This window comes from Epinephelus lanceolatus, chromosome 4 (genome assembly GCF_041903045.1).
Source record: "Epinephelus lanceolatus isolate andai-2023 chromosome 4, ASM4190304v1, whole genome shotgun sequence".
Classification (NCBI taxonomy): Eukaryota; Metazoa; Chordata; class Actinopteri; order Perciformes; family Serranidae; genus Epinephelus; species Epinephelus lanceolatus.
Genome location: NC_135737.1, coordinates 49534102 through 49554834, shown reverse-complemented (window position 1 = coordinate 49554834; position 20733 = coordinate 49534102). Strand labels below are relative to the sequence as shown.

The following is a 20733-nucleotide window of genomic DNA, read 5'->3' as shown; positions in this document are numbered from 1 at the left end:
ATGGTATACTTTGTAAAGTCAAACACAAACTGAATCAGAAAACAATGTACATTCTATACTGCTCACTTTTTCTTCCTTATTTGTCCTATTGTGCTGAGGTGTGGGGTAATACCTACAAATCCACCCTAAAGACAATATACACCATGCAGAAAAAGGCAATAAGAATAGTTAGCAATGTTGGCTATAATGCACAAACAAATGATTTATTTTTAAAATTACAAACATTAAAATTTATGGATATAGTGGATTTCAAGACCACACAAATTATTTACAAAGCCAAAAACAACTTACTCCCTAATAACATACAAAAATGGTTTAAAGAAAGAGAAAGTGGTTATAATTTAAGAAGGAGAGGGAATCTCTTACAATCCAAGGTGCGTACCACACTCAAAAGCATGTGCATATCTGTCAATGGGGTGAGGTTGTGGAATAATTTACCTGTAACGATCAAAGAAAGTAAACACATTGCTCAATTCAAAAGACAGTTTAAAATTCTCACATTAGAAAACTATAACAATTGAGGTGAAGGTGGGCCAAATGTTTCATTTCCACTTTAAGAGGTTGTACTGAATTGTTTAGCCATAAAGTCTGCATTTTTTTCCTTTTTTTCAAATATTCTCTTGTATTATATTTTCAGTATATATTGTTTTTTATTTCCAGAACTAACTACCTCAGATGAATCAAGAGTTTCTCATTTGGACAAATGGCGGTACTTTGATAAAATAAACAGTAGCTGTGTTAGAAAATTAAGATGTATAAAAGGGGAAGGTAAACATAAGTTAGCTTCTTCCTTCTCCTTTTTTGAACATGTAGAGACCTTTAATTTATTTATTTTCTGTGAGAAATGTCATGTGAAAAATGCTTCCTTGTTGATTCTCATGTTCAAAAATAAATTTCATTTCATTCATTCATTTCATTCCATTAATCCGTCCATCATTGTCTCCATTAATCCATCCATCATTGTCTATATTAATCCATCCATCATTGTCTGCATTAATCCGTCCATCATTGTCTACATTAATCCGTCCATCATTGTCTATATTAATCCATCCATAATTGTCTACATTAATCCATCCATCATTGTCTACATTAATCCGTCCATCATTGTCTACATTAATCCATCTATCATTGTCTCCATTAATCCGTCCATCATTGTCTCCATTAATCCGTCCATCATTGTCTCCATTAATCCATCCATCATTGTCTATATTAATCCATCCATCATTGTCTGCATTAATCCGTCCATCATTGTCTCCATTAATCCATCTATCATTGTCTCCATTAATCCGTCCATCATTGTCTGCATTAATCCGTCCATCATTGTCTCCATTAATCCATCCATCATTGTCTATATTAATCCATCCATCATTGTCTGCATTAATCCGTCCATCATTGTCTACATTAATCCGTCAATCATTTTCTCCATTAATCCGCCAATCATTGTCTCCATTAATCCGTCCATCATTGTCTTCATTAATCCGTCCATCATTGTCTCCATTAATCCATCCATCATTGTCTCCATTAATCCATCCATCATTGTCTACATTAATCCGTCCATCATTGTCTCCATTAATCCGTCCATCATTGTCTACATTCATCCATCCATCATTGTGTCCATTAATCCGTCCATCATTGTCTTCATTAATCCATCCATCATTGTCTCCATTAATCCGTCCATCATTGTCTCCATTAATCCGTCCATCATTGTCTCCATTAATCCGTCCATCATTGTCTCCATTAATCCGTCCATCATTGTCTCCATTAATCCGTCCATCATTGTCTCCATTAATCCATCCATCATTGTCTCCATTAATCCGTCCAACATCGTCTCCATTAATCCGTCCATCATTGTCTCCATTAATCCATCCATCATTGTCTCCATTAATCCGTCCATCATTGTCTCCATTAATCCGTCCATCATTGTCTCCATTAATCCTTCCATCATTGTCTCCATTAATCCATCCATCATTGTCTCCATTAATCCGTCCATCATTGTCTGCATTAATCCGTCCATCATTGTCTGCATTAATCCGTCCATCATTGTCTCCATTAATCCGTCCATCATTGTCTCCATTAATCCGTCCATCATTGTCTCCATTAATCCATCCATCATTGTCTCCATTAATCCATCCATCATTGTCTCCATTAATCCGTCCATCATTGTCTCCATTAATCCATCCATCATTGTCTCCATTAATCCTTCCATCATTGTCTCCATTAATCCGTCCATCATTGTCTCCATTAATCCATCCATCATTGTCTACATTAATCCGTCCATCATTGTCTCCATTAATCCATCCATCATTGTCTCCATTAATCCATCCATCATTGTCTGCATTAATCCATCCATCATTGTCTCCATTAATCCATCCATCATTGTCTGCATTTATCCTTCCATCATTGTCTCCATTAATCCATCCATCATTTTCTCCATTAATCCATCCATCAATGTCTACATTAATCCGTCCATCATTGTCTCCATTAATCCATCCATCATTGTCTCCATTAATCCATCCATCATTGTCTGCATTAATCCATCCATCATTGTCTCCATTAATCCATCCATCATTGTCTGCATTAATCCATCCATCATTGTCTCCATTAATCCATCCATCATTGTCTGCATTTATCCTTCCATCATTGTCTCCATTAATCCATCCATCATTTTCTCCATTAATCCATCCATCAATGTCTACATTAATCCGTCCATCATTGTCTCCATTAATCCATCCATCATTGTCTGCATTAATCCATCCATCATTGTCTCCATTAATCCATCCATCATTGTCTCCATTAATCCATCCATCATTGTCTGCATTTATCCTTCCATCATTGTCTCCATTAATCCATCCATCATTTTCTCCATTAATCCATCCATCAATGTCTACATTAATCCGTCCATCATTGTCTCCATTAATCCATCCATCATTGTCTCCATTAATCCATCCATCATTGTCTCCATTAATCCATCCATCATTGTCTCCATTAATCCATCCATCATTGTCTGCATTAATCCGTCCATCATTGTCTCCATTAATCCGTCCAACATTGTCTCCATTAATCCATCCATCATTGTCTCCATTAATCCATCCATCATTGTCTCCATTAATCCGTCCAACATCGTCTCCATTAATCCGTCCATCATTGTCTCCATTAATCCATCCATCATTGTCTCCATTAATCCGTCCATCATTGTCTCCATTAATCCGTCCATCATTGTCTCCATTAATCCTTCCATCATTGTCTCCATTAATCCATCCATCATTGTCTCCATTAATCCGTCCATCATTGTCTGCATTAATCCGTCCATCATTGTCTGCATTAATCCGTCCATCATTGTCTCCATTAATCCGTCCATCATTGTCTCCATTAATCCGTCCAACATTGTCTCCATTAATCCATCCATCATTGTCTCCATTAATCCATCCATCATTGTCTCCATTAATCCGTCCATCATTGTCTCCATTAATCCATCCATCATTGTCTCCATTAATCCTTCCATCATTGTCTCCATTAATCCGTCCATCATTGTCTCCATTAATCCATCCATCATTGTCTACATTAATCCGTCCATCATTGTCTCCATTAATCCATCCATCATTGTCTCCATTAATCCATCCATCATTGTCTGCATTAATCCATCCATCATTGTCTCCATTAATCCATCCATCATTGTCTGCATTTATCCTTCCATCATTGTCTCCATTAATCCATCCATCATTTTCTCCATTAATCCATCCATCAATGTCTACATTAATCCGTCCATCATTGTCTCCATTAATCCATCCATCATTGTCTCCATTAATCCATCCATCATTGTCTGCATTAATCCATCCATCATTGTCTCCATTAATCCATCCATCATTGTCTCCATTAATCCATCCATCATTGTCTGCATTAATCCATCCATCATTGTCTCCATTAATCCATCCATCATTGTCTGCATTTATCCTTCCATCATTGTCTCCATTAATCCATCCATCATTTTCTCCATTAATCCATCCATCAATGTCTACATTAATCCGTCCATCATTGTCTCCATTAATCCATCCATCATTGTCTGCATTAATCCATCCATCATTGTCTCCATTAATCCATCCATCATTGTCTCCATTAATCCATCCATCATTGTCTGCATTTATCCTTCCATCATTGTCTCCATTAATCCATCCATCATTTTCTCCATTAATCCATCCATCAATGTCTACATTAATCCGTCCATCATTGTCTCCATTAATCCATCCATCATTGTCTCCATTAATCCATCCATCATTGTCTCCATTAATCCATCCATCATTGTCTGCATTAATCCGTCCATCATTGTCTCCATTAATCCGTCCATCATTGTCTCCATTAATCCATCCATCATTGTCTCCATTAATCCATCCATCATTGTCTCCATTAATCCGTCCATCATTGTCTCCATTAATCCATCCATCATTGTCTCCATTAATCCTTCCATCATTGTCTCCATTAATCCGTCCATCATTGTCTCCATTAATCCATCCATCATTGTCTACATTAATCCGTCCATCATTGTCTCCATTAATCCATCCATCATTGTCTCCATTAATCCATCCATCATTGTCTGCATTAATCCATCCATCATTGTCTCCATTAATCCATCCATCATTGTCTGCATTTATCCTTCCATCATTGTCTCCATTAATCCATCCATCATTTTCTCCATTAATCCATCCATCAATGTCTACATTAATCCGTCCATCATTGTCTCCATTAATCCATCCATCATTGTCTCCATTAATCCATCCATCATTGTCTGCATTAATCCATCCATCATTGTCTCCATTAATCCATCCATCATTGTCTCCATTAATCCATCCATCATTGTCTGCATTAATCCATCCATCATTGTCTCCATTAATCCATCCATCATTGTCTGCATTTATCCTTCCATCATTGTCTCCATTAATCCATCCATCATTTTCTCCATTAATCCATCCATCAATGTCTACATTAATCCGTCCATCATTGTCTCCATTAATCCATCCATCATTGTCTGCATTAATCCATCCATCATTGTCTCCATTAATCCATCCATCATTGTCTCCATTAATCCATCCATCATTGTCTGCATTTATCCTTCCATCATTGTCTCCATTAATCCATCCATCATTTTCTCCATTAATCCATCCATCAATGTCTACATTAATCCGTCCATCATTGTCTCCATTAATCCATCCATCATTGTCTCCATTAATCCATCCATCATTGTCTCCATTAATCCATCCATCATTGTCTCCATTAATCCATCCATCATTGTCTGCATTAATCCATCCATCATTGTCTCCATTAATCCATCCATCATTGTCTGCATTTATCCTTCCATCATTGTCTCCATTAATCCATCCATCATTTTCTCCATTAATCCATCCATCATTGTCTCCATTAATCCATCCATCATTGTCTCCATTAATCCATCCATCATTGTCTCCATTAATCCATCCATCATTGTCTCCATTAATCCATCCATCATTGTCTGCATTTATCCTTCCATCATTGTCTCCATTAATCATCAGTGCCTCCCAAAGTTCAACATGAATGTCATGAACATGAATGTCTTGTTTTGTCCACAACCCAGAGACATTGACTTTACTGTCCCAGGAGAGGTCTGGGGTAGTGGATCCACAGCAGTAGCCCCCCCACTACCCTAGTAGGGAGAGGGGACCCTCATAAAGTGACTGGAGAGACTGGAGTTGGTCATGTTTCCCCATTAACTTCATGGCAGTTGTCACCATTTCTTGAAGTCTGGCCTCACACTGGACCGTAAGGGAGCCGAACCACACTGTCACACCATATCCGGCATTGTAGAATGTTAACATGATCGACGGAAGATCATCTCTTTACTTTGTTTCGTCTTAAATACACAGAGGGGCAAGCATTCACATCTAACAGGCTCAAGATGATGATGTCATCTGAAAATCTGATGACATGATTGTTGGGATGTGAACTCCTACATTCATTGGTGTACAGTGTAAAGAGTACAGGAGAAGTGACACAGCCCTGAGGCACACCTGTGCTCCACTGTGTCACTGCTGAGAGGGAGCTGTTCACTCTGGCTCGTTGGGTCGTATTCGTTAAGAAAGAATAAAACCATTTGATTAATAATAAAAGAATTCACCTTCATGCTGATTAACTTATGAATGATCAGGTAGGTTGGACTGTGTTAAAAGCTGAACTAAAATCTGCAAATAACACTCTAGCATATGTTTTGGGATCCTCTTGATGCTTATTAATTAAGTGAGTGACAGAAATAGCTGCATCCTCAGTGCTACGACCCTGTGTGTAGGCAAACTGTAGAGGATCTACACAACCATCAACCTCAGATTTACTGACAATACTGACAATGATCCTTTCAAAACATTTCATCACAACAGATGTTAATGAGACAGGTCTGTAGTCATTATTCACAGCTGGACATGAAGCCTTGGGGACGGGAACAATGACAGATTTTCTCCACAGACCTGGCACTGTTCAGTTCAGTTCAGTTCAGTTTTATTATTAATGTCCCAAAGGGCAAATTAGGTTGCAGCAGCATAGAGGCACAAAAACACACACTCACTCTCAAGTAGCGATCAAGAAAAAAGTGCCAGTCAATACAAAGCATAAACAATGATAACAACAACAAACAACAGTGAGTAATTTAAGACATCCGGCAGCCACAGGTTGTGTGTGACTGTTGAGTGACCGTTGTAAAATGGGACATCAGGCAACAGATAATTCCACAGCACAACTTTTTAACAAAAAGGCAGGCAGGCTGTCGGGACCTGTTGATTTTCTTTTGCAAGCTTTGCTAAAGACATTCTGCACCTGCTGAGGTGAAATTAAGAGGTCACATTTCCCCGTAGGATTCATAGTGTCTGAAATCTCCCTCCCCTTCAAGGAGAAGTCCTGATCCTCAAACCTGAGGAAGAAGTCATTTAGTTCATTTGCCCTGCCTGAATCATCTAAGGTTGCTCGCTGTTTCTTACATGGGGTCATATTAGTTATGTTCATGCAGTCCCATAACCTCCTGTTATCCATGGCTCTAAAGCTTTGTTCAGTGTCAGAGCAATGAAGCTCATCAAGCTCTAAACTATGAAACATGCTCCAGTCAGTGCTGAGGAGGCAGCTCCTCAGTGTTCCAATGCTGTCCTCAGTCCACGTCAGCATCACGTCAGGGCTTAGTTGACTTCAGCACTGATTTATAAGTGGGCATAAGATGCATCCTTGAGTGATCTGAGTTAGCGATGGGAGGAAGGGTAAATGACCTGAAGGCATCAACTATGTGACCAAAGCATTTATCCAGTGTTTTTGAGTTTCTGCTGACACCCTTTACATATTGTTGAAACCCCGGTAGCGCTGGCTCCAGTTTACAATGGTTCATATCCCCGAGTACAAAAACCGGGCCCCCAGAGAACGCTGGAGTTGGGAGTGAACACATTCGGATATAAGATTAGCAGCTCTAGGGAGGTAAAAGGGACGCATAGATACACATAGAAGCTCCAGATCAGGACTGCACAGACTCTGTCTTAAGCCCTATTCGGACGGGATTAGTTTTACATAGGGACGAGGGGCAAAGTAATAATTACCAGAGATTTTAGTCCCGTCCGAATGTGCCATGTCAGTAATCATTACCGCACGATGTCAGTAATCATTACCGCGACTTTTACCTTCTGTAAAAGGGTCCCGGACAATTACCTCAAGCAATACTAATCCCGTGCGAATAGACCAGCAGTAAACGTGTGTTAGGGCTGTCAAAAAAAAAAAAAATTGAAGTTAGAAATATATTCGAATATAGGCTATTTATTTTTTTATAAGTTCGAACCTAAATTTGATAATTCGAATATCATTAATAATCAATTAATACTATCAATAATGTTGTATATCACCGCGAATCCCATTCGGGCGGAGATGGCTCGCGCACGAGCCGGGCCAGAGAGGGACGCAGCGACGGAGGGAGAGGCGCCGACGGAGGAGCCCACTGCACCAACACCACCCACTGCGCTGTCCGCGATGTGTGACCTGTTCGGGGAGACATACAGGGAGAGTGTTGCACCTGCTGCCTCCCTGCCTACACTTTTTGAAGAAGAGATGAAACGTTACCAGAATGAGACACCACTACGAGCCGGCCAGGATCCACTCGTGTGGTGGAAAACTACGCACTGAAGTATCCAAACATTGCTCAGATAGCGAGACAGAAGTTGATCATACCTGGCACTTCAGTGAGGTCAGAACGGGTGTTTTCATCCGAACGTCACGTTCATACTGCGCCAGCAATAAGCATCTTATTTTTTGTGGGTTTTTTTGTAAAATAAATAAATCAATAATAATAATAACAAATTCTAATATTATTCGAACGCTACTAAATTAATTCGAAAATATTCGAACTCAATTTCCTGGTGCTTTTGACGGTCCTATCATACGCACATGACGGCAGGAGGGCACAGCGGAGCGTGAATGGATTTACCCCTCCCACTTGTAGTAGTTTTACTGATATTTCTTATCCCGTGCAAATCGGCCATTAATATTACTGACGTCCTGTGGTAAAGTGACATTACCCCACGTGCCTATGTAAAACTAATCCCGTCCGAATAGTGCTTTACTGTATATTGCTTGCACCAGTTATTACTTACATAGACAATTAACCCCCCACCTCTTGATTTCCCTGATGAATCATTTCTGTCCGTACAGACGCAGAAGAAGCCCTCCAGCTCTGGAGCCATGTCTCTGTCAGTGTGATAACGCTTGATTCTGTTTGTTGATGGCAAAATCTTCTGTTTACCCGGTGCTTGTCCATTTTACAGCGCAGCGACCTTACGTTGCTTAATATAATTGAGGGCAGCGGTGGTCTGTTACCGCATCTGCGGAGCCGCTGTTTGACGCCCCCTCTCCTGACCCTCTTTCTCTGCTGTGATTTCGCCGCTGGCTTCGCTTTAATGTACTCTGGCAGGTGGTCCGGGGGTGCTTTGCTTTTGTCCCACAGAGCAAGCACCGCCTCCCTAGAGTACACAAGGTGACATTCCACCTGTGGGGATGATGGGGACAAGATCACCCCCAAAAGTTCACCCACCATCAGTCGCTGTGGTGACAAGCTGCCCAGCTGTCTGGTTGAAGATCCAGCTGCTAGGCAACGGCCACATTGTCTCCCAGCGTGGTGTAAAACAGAAATAACGTAGAAACATAAATAAATGCAAAAAGCGCAATATGCAGCCGCAGCACTACGGCCCAGGTCGCCAGCAGAGCAGCGGCCCGGAAGACAGTTTCCCCCTGCCTCCAGTCTTTGTGCTAAGCTAAGCTAACAGTTTCCCCCTGCCTCCAGTCTTTGTGCTAAGCTAAGCTAACAGTTTCTCCCTGCCTCCAGTCTTTATGCTAAGTTAGGCTAACAATTTCCCCCTGATCTCAGTCTTTGTGCTAAGCTAGGCTAAGAGTTTCCCCCGATTTCAGCATTTATGCTAAGCTAGGCTAACAGCTTCCCCCTGTGTGTTTCAGATGGAGTTATTGTGATCGACCCGGTGCAGCTCAAAGGAAAGAAAGGTAGGTAAAGGTCAAACCAGCGACAGGTGACTGTCAGATTGATACTCTGCATTCAAACACTCAGAGTTCTCCAACCAGAATCAGACCCAGTCAGAGGTCTGTATCATGAACATGCTCAGTGAGACAGTGTCTCTGTCCCTGATGGACAGAAACATATCCATATGTGAAAATGTCTAATGAATGAAGTCAGTCAGCTGAAAACACAACATGAACTCAGACTGATGACAGAGAAGACAAAATCCAGAGACTGTCCTCAACATGGCTTCCTGTCCTGGGAAAAAGTCCACAGCCAAAAGAGGAAGTAAAAATGGGAGGAGGTCATCAAATAAAACTGTAGCTTCACTTCCTGTTACGACACAGAGCAGTTTTTATTGGACAGGAAAATGATGAATATGTTGGTAACAGTTAGACCTGTGAGGACAGGAGGAAGTATGTGGTATGTCTTGTAAAGAGTCTGGATTAGTGCAGTGGAAGTTTAGTTACATGCAAGACTCTGTCTGAGAACGGCATTAGCAACCTAACATTAGCCTGAATGATCTTGAATGTGTGTATCGAGCTAGAGCCACTCAGAGGGCAAAGGTCATTCTGGTGAGCCCTCTCCATCCTCTTCATGCAGAGTTTCAGCTTCGTCCATCTAAGAGAAGGTCTACTTTCTCCTGTAGGGCCAAATCAAGCAGGTGCCTTACATCCTTTGTTCCATCTGCCAGTAGCTTTGTAAGTAAGCTGTAGGCCAGCTTGTTGGGAACTATATAGCTGTGAAACTGTGATGACTGGGTGTTTATCTGTATTGTTTTATATTGTTATGTAAGATTTATGGTGTTGTTGTCATGTGAGATATGCATGTTTTAACTTCTGTTGCAAACCAAATTGTCCTTTGGGGACATTAAAGATTTTCAAATCAAATCAAATCAAATCACAACAAACCCATGACCTAACTGCAATAATCACAACAATGGCTCAATAACAGCATTAAATCACAATCGACAGAGTTGAGGTCTTGCTCAGCCTGCACAGCTGTGATAAAGCTATGCCCAGTTGTTACATTACCAATCCTTCAATGGATGAAAGGAAGAGTCTCTTTTTGGTGTGCTGCTTTTGTTAGCAGGCAGAGGAAGGCTGGAAGGAGCATTGGTTCCAGGTTCATGACATCACAGGGTCACATGTCACTGTGACAGTAGTGCCCAATCAAGTTTGAAAACTGGGACAGGGGCCGAACTCTGTCATTTGTTTGAGGAACAGAGAAGATGCGGCGTCAGCCACCATTTCAGACGGAAAGACCCAGACAAACCTCCCCATGTCCAGTCTAGATCTCAACACATGACGAATCATCTGTGGTTCACAGAGTCCCAACAACGTCATTAAAGAACTGTCTAAAGTGTGATTTTAGGGAAAGACATACACACAGTCTCAGATTTTCTGGATCCAGCAGGTTATTCCCACGTCTTCACAGTTTAGATCTTCTGGTACCAGAACATTTTTACATCGTTGTGTTTCTGATCGGACTCAAATAACTTTTTCATCTCTGAATAAACTAAAGCTGAACATGAAGACGTATCCCTGTAAAATGTCTTTACTGTTAATGTGACATCTGTTTGTGTCCTTAGTGTTCGTGATGCTGTCCTGTACGTTTCGTTACGGCCGTCAGGACATGGATGTGATGGGCGTGGCCTTCAGGAGGGACCTGTTCGTGGTAACGCGGCAGGTTTACCCCGAGCTGCAGGACAAAGACAAGCTGACTCACACCAAGATCCAGCAGAAGCTGCTGCGGAAGCTGGGGGACAACGCCTTCCCCTTCTTCTTCGAGGTGAGACACTGAGACATCAAGACACATCATGGGTCTGCAGTGGTGTCTTAGAGCTGGTTGGACAGGAAACCTTCAAGGCAAGGTGTTCAGGAGGACATCCTGAGTCCCTGTGTCCTCGGATGAGGACGTCACATTTTGTGTCTGCCACTCCTTATACTTCACCCTGCTTCACTCAGACCTGTTGTCCTCCCTCGTGGACACTTTCTGTCCCATTTAGTGGTAGTCAGACCACAACACACTAATCCATGTAAAAACAAGATGGCTGCCAGTTGAAACTTTATTTATGATGTAGTGATTGTCTCCAGGTGGGTCTGTCCTCCTGTCCTGTCCTGATGATTCAGTGTCTTTGTTTAGTTTCCAGACAACTTGCCGTGTTCCGTCGCTCTGCAGCCCGGACCATCTGACGTGGGAAAGGTAATGATGTCATCACGTCACCTTCATGTCTTTAAAATACCACAAGGACATCAGAGGGCGGATGTTTGACGGTGTCTCTGTGTCTCTGACAGAAATGTGCAGTGGAGTTTGAGGTGAAAGCTTTCTGTGGTGAGACCCAGGACGAGAAGATCAACAAACAGTGAGTCGCAGAACGTTCTTCATGTTCCTGTTAGAACACGATCCACAGAGTCCTGGATCCAGGATCCAGTCCTGTGGATCGTGTCTTTAGAGACTGGTTATGATCCAGTCCTCTGGACCGAGTCTCATTCTGGTGTGTTCACACCTGCACAATCCAACCTGAGTTTGACTGAACCAAACCAAACAGGATAGGTGTGAACGCAGCCTGAGACATGTGAAGTTTAGTTATTGATCGGTTCCTTCTGATCAATAGATATAAATATGTATCATCTTTGTAACAGTGGAAGCTTACAGAGTGGTTTCTAATGATGTTAACTAATGCCTGGTTCACACTACATGATATCAGCCTGGTTACAACCCGACGCAGCATGGTACGGTGCTGCTCGGATCGTGAATCGTGATCGTGAGATCGTGAGTGTAGTGTGCGATAATCCATGGTTTCATCTGGTGTAGTGTGTCATAGTAGACGACAACCGACGCCATGTCTGGGACCCCTCACAACGTTCTGACAGAAAGTCTAGCATGTTTGATTTCCTTTTTGTCTTCCACGACTTCTCCAGTCACAGCCGTCACTTTGACCAATAGGATCTGTAGGACAACAACAGCCCAGCCTTTTAGATATTTCCTGTAGGGACGTTAGCACACAGAGTAAAAAGGAAACAGCAGAGGCACTTTATCAACCCGCTGAGTACTGCCATTAGCATCAAGCTAGCAAAGAAAGTTCTTTCTTCATAATGGAGGATATAAAGGAATCAAACTCACAGATAGTGTCTGGGCCTCTACTCAGCACAGCTGCAGAGGCTACCAGCTGCATCTCAAACACACCACACCATTTATCATTCTCACACTCAACACTTCCTGTTTCTGTTTCAAATTAAAAGCCCCTTATCATTTCAGCCATTTTCTAAAAAGGCTTTTATTGTGAAACATTTGCAGGAACTTCCTGTGGAGGATTCAGTGACTGTCATAGTTTTCATTTGGTACTTCAGATGTAGCTCCGCCCATCTGGTGACAGTTTTTATATTACCACAGTAACAGTTCAGCTGGAACATGAACAGACACAGTGACTGAGATAATAATAATAATAATAGGACGTGAATAATCTGATGACATCACACACATCGTGAAAGACGACCGGTGATGATTGGTGTGGACCAATATGGAGTCTGTCATTTCTGTCAGCCAAGTCACGGCACGGTTTTGTGACTCCATAGTCAACTGATGTGTAGTGTGAACCAGGCGTTAGGGAAGCAGATATAAAGTGAACAGAGCCGGTCCAAGCTCAGAACCCTGTGGAACTCCAAAACAAACTTTAGTACGTAAAAATGATGTGGATGATGATCATCATCCTCATCATCATCATCATCAGTGAGATGACCTGACATTGTGTTTACAGGAGTTCAGTTCATCTCACCATCCGTAAGATCCAGTACAGTCCAGAGGACAGCAAAGTCATCCCCACAGCAGAGACAACCTTTGAGTTCCTGATGTCTGAGAAACCGCTGCATGTCAAACTGAGCATGCCCAAAGAGGTCTGTCTGTCTGTCTGTCTGTCTGTCCATCCTTCTGTCCGTCCGTCCGTCCGTCCGTCACCTGCCTCTATATCTGTCCATCTGTCTCTGACCTGTCCCTCCACCTGTCTGTATTTCTCTGACCTGTCCCTCCACCTGTCTGTCCACAGACGTTCTACCATGGTGAACCCGTCAGAGTCAACGCAGAAATCAACAACTCGTCCAGCAGGAACATCAAAGACATCAGCGTGTCAGGTGACCTCATACCTGTTGTCTCTAACACACCTGTGTCTCTAACACACCTGTGTCCATCAGGTGACCTCATACCTGTTGTCTCTAACACACCTGTGTCTCTAACACACCTGTGTCCATCGGGTGACCTCATACCTGTCGTCTCTAACAGACCTGTCGTCTCTAACACACCTGTGTCCATCAGGTGACCTCATACCTGTTGTCTCTAACACACCTGTGTCTCTAACACACCTGTGTCCATCGGGTGACCTCATACCTGTCGTCTCTAACAGACCTGTCGTCTCTAACACACCTGTGTCCATTGGGTGACCTCATACCTGTTGTTTCTAACACACCTGTGTCTCTAACACACCTGTGTCCATCAGGTGACCTCATACCTGTTGTCTCTAACACAAGTGTCATCTCTAACACACCTGTGTCCATCAGGTGACCTCATACCTGTTGCTTCTAACACACCTGTTGTCTCTAACGCACCTGTTGTCTCTAACACATCTGTTGTCTCTAACACACCTGTTGTCTCTAACGCACCTGTCATCTCTAACACACCTGTCGTCTCTAACATATCTGTCATCTCTAACATACCTGAGTCCACAGTCTCCTGGATTTGGGGTCGTGGACGTGTCACTCTGGGGGCGGGGCAGATTATGTCTTTTCTCTCTGGTCGTTTTATGTTCCAGCCAATCACAGCGCCGCTTGAGTCAACACACCTGTTGATTTATGAAAGTAACTTTCTTCTTCCTCTGTTCAGGTAGAGATGATCAGATTAATAATGTGTCATTTCCTGTTTAGTCGAACAGGTGACCAACGTTGTTCTTTATTCCAACGACAAGTACGTCAAATCAGTGGCCAAAGAAGAGACCAGGTGAGTCCAACACACACAGGTGCTTCCTGTCAGGCTTTTATTTTGACATCCTGTCTGAAGAAGGTTTAAAACCTCAGTGTGCAGGAATGTCTCCCATCTAACGTTGAAATCATATATTGCATTCACACACATAGCGCGCTCTAGCGCCTCACTGTTTCAAATGCGTATTGCAACTACGGTAGCCTCTGTGTACCAAAAAGCTATGATAACATTGATGCAACCATGTTGTCCAATACTTCATGGAGTATTCATTCAGGCTGCTACACAGACACACATGACGCCAGGTGACAAACCCCCTCCTCACCATGCTGGCTGTGTTTACAGCATAGGACTGTTGGGACGGGTGTAAATCCAAACAAACCAATCACGTCTTGTCTTTTGACAACTGACAAGTGGCTCAACCTCACACACCTCATCTCTCCTCACCTTTCTCTGTTCACCCTCGTTTTTTGAATTCGCCGCTCACGTTGCCTTTTTGATTCCCTTTGCGCTTTCTTGACGAAGAGGATTCCGTTTCCTGTGATGCTGCATGTGCATGATCCTGCATTATGCTCAAAGAGTGGGACTGTGTTATGCTGCAGTAGTGCCGGGGTCGTAGTGAAGCGCCTCTTGCTCCTCTCCTTCGGCTCCTCAGTCACGCAGTGCTGGCCTGGCTCTCAATGAAAATGCCTAAGGCTGGGCTGTATGTCCCTCGCTGGCGTAGGTATTCTCAAGATGGCCAAATGTTATGGAAGACGATTTACCCATACAATGTACAAACAAATCTGAAATTCTCCTTTTACGAGAATACGTCAGATTATTGGTGGAGGTAATGAAACACCAGTGATGACATATTTATGAATGCAGACATCAATTTTTGCCAATAAACAACTAAAAATGTTACACAATGCACAATGTCACTTTAATGTGTGTGTGTGTGTGTATCTGTGTGTGTGTGTGTGTGTGTGTGTGTGTGTGTGCGTGTGTGTGTGTGTGTGTGTGCGTGCGTGCGTGCGTGTGCAGTGACTCCGCCCCCTCAGGTACCACCCTGAAGAAGGAGTACACTCTGTATCCTCTGCTGGCTCACAACAAAGATCGCAGAGGACTCGCTTTGGACGGACGCCTCAAACATGAGGACACCAACCTGGCTTCTTCCAGCATGTAGGACACTGAGAGACACCCACACGATGTCCACATGATGTCCACGTGTCTCTGACACCAACTAGAGGACTGACTGTCACTGTGTGTCTCTGTCTCAGAGTGAAGCAGGAGGTGCTGAAGGAGGTCCAGGGAATGTTGGTGTCCTATAAGGTGGTGCTGAGGATGATCGCCTCAGGGTGAGTCTGAGCCACTTGGCATGCTGGGAACACGGCTCACCTGTCCTTCAGGAAGCCTCAGTTAAACTTCCTGTTTATCACATGACCAAAACACACACGCCACTGTTCACTGTGACATTTTAATGAGTGTAAAATCGGATTGTTCCTGAAGGCATCGTGTGTTTGTGTTGACAGGACGGTGGGATCAAGTGAAGTGTCTCTGGAGCTGCCATTTAAACTGATGAACCCCAAACCTGAACCAGGTACGCCCCTGATCCTCTTCATCCTCCTGGTCCTCCTCCTCTTCCTCCTCCTCCTCCTCCTGTGTGTGTGATAAGCAGTTTGTAGTATTGCTGACAGCAGCGATCTGTTTGTCAGATTAACGTCCTGCTGATTGATACAGATTAACACACACACACACACACACACACGTATGTGATCTATAATCATCATATGACCCCGCCCCCTTACACTGACTCCACCCATCTTGCCTGACCCCGCCCCGCATGGGTGTACAGATCAGTACCATATATAATTAGATTGAATATGTTAATGAGCGGCAGGTCAGTTGTTAAACCGACTTTACGTGACTGCTCTTTGTGTCTTCTCTCTGTGTTAGCATGTATTTTATTCATACCTAAGCATGTATGTTAGCATATACAGTATAGTAGAATGCATCTTAGCCCACATCTTAGCATGAATGTTAGCATGGTTCTTTGCATGTATGTTAGCTTGTACAGTATATTAGCATATATGTTAGCATGTACAGTATATTAGAATGTGTCTTAGCCCGCATCTTAGCGTGTATGTTAGCAAGTATGATATATAAGCATGTATGTTAGCATATACAGTATATTAGCATGTATTGTATTCCTACCTTTGCATGTATGTTAAAATGGTTCTTAGCATGTACGTTAGCATGTAGAGTATATCAGCATGTATTTTATTTCGTACCTTAGCATGTAAGTTAGCATATGCAGTATATTAGCATGGATATTAGCATGGTTCTTAGCATGTATGTTAGCATGTACAGTATATTAGAATCCGTCTTAGCCCATATATTAGGATGTATGTTAGCATGTACAGTATTTTAGAATCCGTCTTAGCCCATATATTAGGATGTATGTTAGCATGTACAGTATATTAGCATGTATGTTAGCATGTACAGTATATTAGAATCCGTCTTAGCCCATATATTAGGATGTATGTTAGCATTTACAGTATATTAGCATGTATGTTAGCATGTACTGTATATTAGCATGTATGTTAGCATGCACAGTATATTAGCATGTATTTTATTTGTACCTTAGCATCTATGTTAGCATATACAGTATATAAGCATGTAAGTTAGCATGGTTCTTAGCATGTATGTTAACATGTACAGTATATTAGAATCCGTCTTAGCCCATATATTAGCATGTATGTTAGCATGTACAGTATATTATCATGTATGTTAGCATGTACAGTATATTAGCATGTATGTTAGCATGAACAGTATATTAGCATGTATTTTATTTGTACCTTAGCATCTATGTTAGCATATACAGTATATAAGCATGTAAGTTAGCATGGTTCTTAGCATGTATGTTAGCATGTACAGTATATTAGCATGTATGTTAACATGTACCGTATGTTAGCATGTATGGCAGCATGTAGAGTATATTAGAATGTGTCTAAGCCCATATATTAGCATGTATGTTAGCATGTACAGTATGTTAGAGTGTGTTTTAGCCCGTATCTCAGGATGAATGTTAGCCTGTATCTTAGCATGTATGTAAGCATTTATAATATTTTAGAATGTATTTTATCCCATATCTTGCATGTATGTAAGCATGTACAGTATATTAGCATGTATTTTAGCCCATATCTTGGCATGTATGTAAGCATGTACAGTATATTAGCATGTATCTTAGTCCATATATTAGCTTGTATGTTTGCATGTACAGTATATTCGGATGTATTTTAGCCCATACCTTAGCATGTATGTTAGCATGTACAGTATATTAGCAGGTAGTCTAGCCGTATATTAGCATGGATGTTAGAATGTACTTTATATTAGCATGTATCTTAATCTGTATATTCGCTTATATCTTAGCATGTACAGTATATTAGCATGTAATTTAGTCCGTATCTTAGTATGTGTAGTATATTGAAGTGTATTTTAGCCCGTATCTTAGCATGTTTGTTAGCATGTGTAATATATTAGTGTATTTTAGCCCATATCTTTACATGTATGTTAGCATGGTTCTTAGCATGTATGTTAGCATGTACAGTATTTCAGAATGTATCTTAGTATGAGTGGTATGTTAGCATGTTAGCTTGTGTGTTAGCATGTATAAGTCCTTAAGGAGGAGATTTAATAAATAATACACCGTCAACAGTCAGATTTTTCAGATCAACACAAACAGACTTTAAATTCCAACTTTCAAACTTCAAACTTTAAATTATTTTCTCCATCTTTAATTTATTTTTTCAGGAAAATAATAACTTTTTCTTTTTTTTGTTTCCTGTCTGAACTGTGATGGCAGCCAAAGAGAGGTGAGATCATTCATCTCTTATTTTGACTTCCTGTCTGTGTCTCACCTGGAGAAACTCAGACTGATCCCAGGTCAGATCAGAGTCACAGCTGATCTCAGGTCAGACACACAGCTGATCTCTGGTCACGGTCACAGCTGATCTCTGGTCACGGTCACAGCTGATCTCAGGTCAGACACACAGCTGATCTCAGGTCAGCGTCACAGATGATCTCAGGTCAGCACACAGCTGATCTCAGGTCAGACACACAGCTAATCTCAGGTCAGACACACAGCTGATCTCAGGTCAGAGTCACAGTTGATCTCTGGTCAGCTTCACAGCTGATCTCAGGTCAAACACACAACTGATCTCAGGTCAGAGTCACAGCTGATCCCTGGTCACGGTCACAGCTGATCTCAGGTCAGACACACAGCTGATCTCAGGTCAGACACACAGCTGATCTCAGGTCAGACACACAGCTGATCTCAGGTCAGCGTCACAGCTGATCTCAGGTCAGCGTCACAGATGATCTCAGGTCAGCACACAGCTGATCTCAGGTCAGACACACAGCTGATCTCAGGTCAGAGTCACAGCTGATCCCTGGTCACGGTCACAGCTGATCTCAGGTCAGACACACAGCTGATCTCAGGTCAGACACACAGCTGATCTCAGGTCAGACACACAGCTGATCTCAGGTCAGCGTCACAGCTGATCTCAGGTCAGCGTCACAGATGATCTCAGGTCAGCACACAGCTGATCTCAGGTCAGACACACAGCTGATCTCAGGTCAGACACACAGCTAATTTCAGGTCAGAGTCACAGCTGATCTCTGGTCAGCTTCACAGCTGATCTCAGGTCAGACACACAGCTGATCTCAGGTCAGAGTCACAGCTGATCTCAGGTCACGGTCACAGCTGATCTCAGGTCAGACACACAGCTGATCTCAGGTCAGCGTCACAGCTGATCTCAGGTCAGAGTCACAGCTGATCTCTGGTCAGACACACAGCTGATCTCAGGTCAGAGTCACAGATGATCTCTGGTCACGGTCACAGCTGATCTCTGATCAGAGTCACAGCTGATCTCAGGTCAGACACATAGCTGATCTCTGATCAGAGTCACAGCTGATATCAGGTCAGAGACACACAGCTGATCTCAGGTCAGAGTCACAGCTGATCTCTGCTCAGAGTCACAGCTGATCTCAGGTCAGACACACAGCTGATCTCAGGTCAGAGTCACAGCTGATCTCTGATCAGAGTCACAGCTGATATCAGGTCAGAGACACACAGCTGATATCTGATCAGAGTCACAGCTGATCTCAGGTCAGAGTCATAGTTGATCTCAGTTCAGAGACACAGCTGATCTCAGGTCAGATGTGTCTCTTGTCTCCATGTCTCCATGTCTTTGTGTCTTCAAGTCTCCATGTCTCTGTGTCTTCATGTCTCTGTGTCTCCGGGTGTCCAGCGAACCAGAAGACATGGTGTTTGAGGAGTTTAAACGAGCCTACCTGAAGGGCGTCGTTTACGGAGACGACGACGAGTCTCCCACTGAGGCGTGACCTACAAAGATGGCCGTCACAGACTGGACTGAGGACAAAATAATTCAATGTGTCCATGATGTCTCCTGTAGCGTCCCCTGTAGGACAAACTGTGTAACTGTTCAGACTGGACACAGATAAATGATGAATGTAGATTTGTTATAAACATGATTGTTAATCTCATTTATTGATCATAACAATAATATTGATGATAGTAATAATAATAATGATGTGTGTAGAGTCTTTAAATCTAAAACATGTTTACTGATATGAGATGATGATGTTTATTAGTTTGTGTTTATTAGTTGTGTTGAAGCTACTGTAGTGACACCTGTGTGTGAAGGTAATAAGAAGTGTGTAGCTGTCCTGTTAAATGTCCTGCGTCAGTGTAGTACTAAGTGTGATCAGTCTGCTTCCTGTCAGAGAAATATAGTTTCTGTTTTTGAGTTTTACATTTCTTTATTTGATGTTAGTGAACACATGAATTTATGTCTTTATGATGAAGATTTAATAAATCGATCACTGAGAACAGGAACCAAATGTGTCACTGACAGATTTTTTTAGACGGCTGTTATTGAACATGAACACACAGAACATACTTGTAATGTTATGTAGCTTTGGTTTAGCAAAGTGAAGTTACATTGGCTGAGTCAACCCTGTTTCACTCAGAAGTCGTGAAATAGCAGCACTTGTTCAGAAACTCACGCTGTCAGACAGTGGTGAAAAGAAGCTGTCCTTTCACGTCTGCATGATACGCAGCTGGTCAACATTATTGTGCAACGGCACCCAGCGTGGAAGGGGTGGGGGATGGCTCCAACAACCACCGACTTTCACCAAGGAGGCCTGTGTTC

The 20733-nt window shown here is 42.3% G+C and overlaps 1 protein-coding gene across 6 annotated transcripts in view; it reads left to right on the top strand.

The window, feature by feature from the left end:
* The window catches only part of LOC117259264 (S-arrestin-like), a 32415-nt gene extending 11983 nt beyond the window's left edge, over positions 1-20432 (top strand). For 2 of the 6 annotated variants that reach the window (XM_078167451.1, XM_078167450.1), the window contains 11 exons: positions 9493-9537; positions 11142-11341; positions 11696-11755; positions 11848-11915; positions 13311-13446; positions 13596-13680; positions 14467-14539; positions 15542-15679; positions 15778-15855; positions 16030-16097; positions 19810-20432. In XM_078167451.1, coding sequence (XP_078023577.1) covers positions 9493-9537; positions 11142-11341; positions 11696-11755; positions 11848-11915; positions 13311-13446; positions 13596-13680; positions 14467-14539; positions 15542-15679; positions 15778-15855; positions 16030-16097; positions 19810-19856 — 998 coding nt within the window. In that variant the 3' untranslated portion in view covers positions 19857-20432. Of the gene's footprint in view, positions 1-9492; positions 9538-9969; positions 10252-11141; positions 11342-11695; positions 11756-11847; positions 11916-13310; positions 13447-13595; positions 13681-14466; positions 14540-15541; positions 15680-15777; positions 15856-16029; positions 16098-18362; positions 18373-19809 lie in introns of those variants that run through there. The other 4 variants (XM_078167455.1, XM_078167453.1, XM_078167452.1 and 1 more) reach the window with 4 other exon arrangements.
* The last annotated feature ends 301 nt before the right edge of the window (positions 20433-20733 follow it).